Source organism: Poecilia formosa, unplaced genomic scaffold, assembly GCF_000485575.1.
Source record: "Poecilia formosa unplaced genomic scaffold, Poecilia_formosa-5.1.2 Scaffold608, whole genome shotgun sequence".
NCBI lineage: Eukaryota > Metazoa > Chordata > Actinopteri > Cyprinodontiformes > Poeciliidae > Poecilia > Poecilia formosa.
This window is the reverse complement of record NW_006800547.1, coordinates 182,801-188,406: the sequence shown is the minus strand read 5'-3', so window position 1 is coordinate 188,406 and position 5,606 is coordinate 182,801. Positions and strand designations below refer to the sequence as shown.

General features: G+C 48.5%; 2 protein-coding genes and 1 long non-coding RNA gene across 5 annotated transcripts in view; all 3 read left to right on the top strand.

Annotated features, from left to right (window-relative positions):
• LOC107834399 (uncharacterized) overlaps nt 1-616 on the top strand; it is a 3,149-nt gene extending 2,533 nt beyond the window's left edge. The window contains exon 2 of the long non-coding RNA XR_001660190.1: nt 416-616. This is a non-coding gene — a long non-coding RNA (uncharacterized LOC107834399). The remainder of the gene's footprint in view (nt 1-415) is intronic.
• Nucleotides 1-1,340, top strand: part of LOC103130124 (calpain-2 catalytic subunit-like) — an 11,845-nt gene extending 10,505 nt beyond the window's left edge. The window contains exons 19-21 of the mRNA XM_007541444.2: nt 697-813; nt 941-999; nt 1,087-1,340. Of these exons, the coding sequence (XP_007541506.1) occupies nt 697-813; nt 941-999; nt 1,087-1,110 (200 nt within the window). The 3' untranslated portion in view covers nt 1,111-1,340. The remainder of the gene's footprint in view (nt 1-696; nt 814-940; nt 1,000-1,086) is intronic.
• A 605-nt stretch (nt 1,341-1,945) lies between these two features.
• Nucleotides 1,946-5,606, top strand: part of LOC103130122 (calpain-1 catalytic subunit-like) — a 12,693-nt gene continuing 9,032 nt past the window's right edge. The window contains exons 1-3 of one of the 3 annotated variants that reach the window (XM_007541442.2): nt 1,946-2,069; nt 2,718-2,958; nt 3,030-3,099. In XM_007541442.2, the coding sequence (XP_007541504.1) occupies nt 2,719-2,958; nt 3,030-3,099 (310 nt within the window). In that variant the 5' untranslated portion in view covers nt 1,946-2,069; nt 2,718. The remainder of the gene's footprint in view (nt 2,070-2,717; nt 2,959-3,029; nt 3,100-5,606) is intronic. The other 2 variants (XM_007541440.2, XM_007541441.2) reach the window with 2 other exon arrangements.

Below are 5,606 nucleotides of genomic sequence, written 5' to 3'. Positions count from 1 at the left end.
TAACTCAAAGCGGAAAAAAGTGAGCCGCATTAGCTCCTGGAGATGTGACGTCAACGCCTTAGGTGCAAAGAGCCCTTTGAACTTGTCTTCAGTAAAGCTCAGTTTTTACCTAACCCTAACCCTGTAGTCTAAATCTGCTCCTTAGTCACATCTTTTTGGGGTTGGTACTGCCTCTAGTGGCGTGGGGGAGGTAATACAACTAATATAATTACATTAATAAATCAGGGGGTGGGTTCGGTACCTCAAAAAAGGTTAAGAATCACTGTGTTAAACGTCCTCTAACCGGCCTTAATGTGTCCTGTTGGCGCTACATTTGAAGCTAGCCCAGTTAGCTTCACCAGATGTACCAGTTTAACCGTCAGAAATCTTGACATTAAACCTTATCTGTGACTCCATCATCTCATTTTAAAACTAGATTGTTTTAGGTGTGCTGTGGTTTCGCAGGGGTTCAGCACAACCCACATTAGAGGCCTTAGTCCTCAACGCAGCTGTCGCAGGTTCGATTCCCGGCCTTGGCGACCTTCACTGCATGTCTTCTCTCGTTACCCACTTTCCTGTAATTAACTATCAAATAAAGGCCACTAGAGCCCCCCCCAAAAAAACTAGATTATTTTCTCCTGTTGTTCAGTTGATAACTCTTTATGTTAGCATCCTGTTAGCATGCTGCTAGCTAACTGCTTCCTGGTCCTTCCGAAGGTTTCTCCCTCAACAACACCATCTACCAGCAGCTGGTGGCCCGGTACTCGGACCCGGACATGACCATCGACTTTGACAACTTCGTGGCGTGTCTGATGAGGCTGGAGATGATGTTCAGTGAGTCTGATGATCAACGGCGCGAACGAGAACGCCTGAACAAACTTCACTGTTCTACATCCAGAGTGGTTAAAAATCCATCTGATTTCAGCCGAGCAGAGACGCTAACCTCCGTCTTTTTCCTCAGGGATCTTCAGGAAGCTGGATGCCCACCAGAGTGGCTCCATCGAGCTCGACCTGAACCAGGTGAGGCAGGAAGCTGAATCAGTTTTTAGCAGTTTAATATCAGTTTATTATCGGAGTTCAGGAAGTGATCCTGTGTTTCTGTTGCAGTGGTTGAACTTTGCCATGATCTGAACCAGAACCGCTCTGCTTCACGCCATCAAAGCGTTTCCGGCTGCAGCTTCTCTCTCGTCGTATTGTAACCTCTCCTCCACCAGCTGACTGTCCCTGAACCCGTCTGCTCTGTGCGCTGATATTCTGCAGGTCCATTTGGACCGGCGCCACACAGAACCTGTTAGTCAGGCTTTTATCTGCTGGCTGCTCTTTACCGGATCATTAAAGTGTTTCCATGGCGGACGCACTCAGTCTGTTTTGAAGTTTCATTTGAAAGGCATGAAGAACCCGGAATCAGAAATGAAATTTAATATAATATAATGTAATATAATATAACATAATAAATATAATATACTAAATATAATCCTGTTTCCATTAAGTTTACAGTAAACAGTACTGTAGAAAATAAAGGACTAATTTCTAAATATCAGTTTTCTGCAGGTTCACTTTGGACAGATTTTACTGGCTAACAGGAAGTTCTGAACTTTCACAATAAAATTATTTACACTGCCAGAAACACAAAATAAAGCTCAAAGTTCATACATTAAATATGTAAATACACCTTATTACTCCTCAAAGTACAAACACGGTTCTGACCCGGTCAGAACCTGGAAACTAACCAGAACCGGTTCTGACCCGGTCAGATCCTCCTCCAGAACCTGAGCGGACGTTTCTGTTCGTGTTTCCAGAATGTTCTTTTTCATCTCCGGTTCTGATCTGATGCTTTTGGACCAGAACCCGCCTTCTGATTCAGAACCAGAAGCATAAGTTCGGTTTGGACCGCTGTCCTCCTGCAGGGGGCGCTCTCTAACTCCCTCCCCCCCTCCCTCTGTGGCGCTGTGACGTCATGTGGAGCCCCGCCCCTCCCGCCGGGCGGGGCCGGTGCTGCAGTGAAGCATCTTCAGCATCATTTGGAACCAGAACCAGACTGCAGAACTCAGAGACATCCCGACACCGAGCCGCCGGAACCATAACTGCAGGTGGGTCACACTTCAAGCTGCGGTCCGACCAGGTTCGGACTGGGAGTTCTGGTCCGGTCCAGCCGCTAAACTGATGAAAAACATTTGATCCAATCAGAGCCGTCCTCGTCACAGCGTCCCGGGAGCGCGCACGGACAGGTGTTACTGCTGGTGGCGAGGTTCGGGAGGAGAACCCGGTTCTGGTTCCGGTTCTTAGGTCAGTGTGACTGAATCAGCAGCAGAGTTTGGTCCGGCCCGGTTCGGTTTGAGCAGAACACCCAGAGCTGCTGTGTTGAACTACTTCAGAACCAGTCGGAACCAGTTAAAGAACTCTGGTCCACTAAGCTCTAGTGGGAGCAGAAGGTTCCGGTGTTACTGGTTCGGACCATGTGCCTGAACTGGACCTGATGGATCTGCTGGTCCGGCCAAATTAATTTGTTAATTTCCACTTTGCTCCCTGATCAGAACCGGAACCAGAACCAGGGAGGTAATCAGCTGATGGTAGAACAGGCTTTGTTCGGCTCATACCCGGGTCATCCAGTCCAGATCTTTGACCGGAACCACTGGGTCCAGTTCTGTGTCAGGGGCTGTTTCAGACAGCAGGGGGCGTCGCTGCTGGTTCTGACCCGGTTCTGCTCCGATTCTGTGTTTGGTTCTGGTTCTGCTCAGGATGTTCAGCAGCGTGTCGGGTCGGATCCAACACGAGCGGGACCGGGCCGGGGGACTGGGCTCGACTCAGCAGGCGGTCCGGTACCAGAACCAGGACTTCTGGGCCCTGAGGGAGGAGTGCCTGCAGAACGGAACCGTCTTCCTGGACCCGCTCTTTCCGGCAGAACCTGGCTCGCTGGGCTTCAAGGAGCTGGGCCCGCTCAGCGCCAAGACCCGGGGCGTGCAGTGGCGCCGGCCTACGGTAAGAACCGAAACCGGTCCGGGAATCGAGGGCGTGTCGGTGACGCAGCTCGTCTCTGATTGGTCGTTCAGGAGCTGTCGGCGGAGCCGCGGTTCATTGTGGGCGGAGCCACTAGGACCGACATCTGCCAGGGGACGCTGGGTGAGTTACCATGGCAACCTGACCACATCTACACCTCATTCAGCCGGGCCTGGTTCTGAACTCGGTCCGGTTCTGGACCGGCCATGTGTTCAAAACCTAAACCAGGTCTGGAACCTTGCTGGTCCTGATCCTGTTTGGTTTCCTCTGCTGAGGCAGGACCAAGCCGGGTCAGAACCTGAAGCTGAAGGTCCTGAGTTCCCAGCATGCACTGGGGCAGCTGCTACCTGTATAACGGAAAGGTGCAGTCGCTGTGGGCGGGGCCAGTCGGTGTTTGTTAGAAAGCTGTCTGTGAGGCTGAGCTGCTTGTCAATGATGAGTCAGTCAGGAGGAAACTGAGCAGTGGCTGCAACCTGCTGCTACAGCTGCAGCTCTCTGAGGGGCGGGGCCTAAATGAGGGGCGGGGCCTCCAGTGTGTCCCCAGGAGTGTCATGCCCCCTCCTGGGGACCAGTTGGCTCACCAACCGAAGCCCCGTCCTCCTGTTTGCGTAATATAAACTAAGGTTGCATTCACACCAGTCCGCTTTACTTTAATTTGTTTATCTAGAAAGTGTGTCTAGGGAATGTGAATGCAAATTTGAATTCCAATCCAGACTGAAACAGTTAACTCTGAAAACCTCGGTCCGGCTGAAGTGAACTCTGATGAGCAGGAAGTTAGCTACAGTGCAGGGTAACACTGACTCTGGTACTGACATCACCGATGGAGGTCCAGTGTCATTGGTAGAGTCCGGTGTCGCTGTTCCCGCTGACACCGGATTCGACAGCACAGCTGATGCTGAACCGGACACAGCGCTACAGACGCTGGGAGAAACGTCAAAGACAAGCAGCGCTAACGGAGCTATGCTGCTGGAAATGCTAACGGATCTGGATCACCGGTACTGAATGTAAAACCACCACCAGTAACAGCTGTTACCTAACTGGACTCAGAGCTACAGAACCGAACCGGATCACACAGTGACCAGAGGTGAGTCTCATTCATTGTTTCATTATGAACCTGAAGGCAGCAGCAGCTCCTACGGCCAGCTGCCTCTGTTTGCTCCTCTTCATCACCTCTTGTTATTTCTACGTTCTGGTCAGTTTCAACGCGCTCCGGTTCAAATCAAAAAGGCTTCATAACGGGACTCATCACTGTTTGGTCCAGGCAGTTGGACCGTTACATGTCATTTACCCAGAATGCATTGCAGTGTGAAAAACATGGCGACATTCCTGTGAAAATATTTTATTAAAATTTATAAAAACTAAATAACCTACAGTATTATTATTGTATTGTCTTTACATCTGAGATAAATATTTCCCAAATAAGGTTATTTTTATAACTAGTCGTGGTTCCCTTTAAAGCGTCAGAATCCAGATCATGGAAATAAGTGAGGCCTTGGCGCCCCCTGCTGGTGAAGTGACGTGTGGAAGATGATCAAATCGGAGCCAGATGTATTTCCTGACGGCTTTTCCAGCCTTGCAGCGTTTGACAGATTCAGCTGCAGAGAAAAAGTCAAAGAGGAAAGAGCAGAGATGTTTGTTTTTCAGATGTGAAATCTCATTACTAAAATCAGGAGAATCAAACCTCAGGAAAAACATGTTGAACTCATTTAGTTATGAGAATGAGAACCAGGAAGAAGCACCTGTTGCACCTGATCTCTGGTCCAACAGCAGCTTTTAATTTGTTCCTGCCCATTAGTGGAGTCTTTCTCCAGCCTTTCCTTGTACTTCTGTTTTGCCGTTTTTATTTCATACTTAATGTCCCTTTTAAGCTAATTTCCTTCACAGAATTCCTTTCTCTTCTGGTTCAACAGATTTTTGCTCTAAGAACATATTTTCGCAGTTTTCTTTGTTAGAATTAATCAGTCTTCATAAAAATCCCACAGCGACTAATAGTATCAGTCAGCTCATCAACATCACTGCCTGATTCCTTAAAACGACCCATAATTCCTCAGTGTCTTCTGTCTGTCAGCCGTTTCACAAATACAAGCAACTCAGTCACTTTAGGGCTGCATTAGCTCCACCTGCTGGATGATCCTGGTGACACACTGGCCCATACTCGGGGGCCCCTGAACCTCCATGGCCTCTGAACACAAACCCTTCATAAGAGAACAGACAGACTGTTGTGGTTAATAATTAATGTTTCCCAATAATCATAAATCATGCATCAGCCGTTTCCCAGCAGGAGCCACTTCCTGTTTACCTGCAGCTGAGGCTGATGGATGGAGGGATGATGGAGGATGGATGGAGGGATGATGGAGGATGGATGGAGGGATCTTCTTTTCTCAGAAACAAACAGGACAAACATGATGGTATCATAGCGACGGAGAGCTAAGTGCAACATAATGACTGAGTTGGTCAACGACTCGCTGCTGGAGGGAGAGAGATTTTATAAAAACACACAAACAACCAAATAGTGCAAAATTAGTGAAGTGTATTAAATATATTTACAACTAAATATACAGACAAGTACTTCAAATAGTCCATGAAATCCCACAAATGTTTTTTCCTTCATCCAAGGCAACACCTCCTTG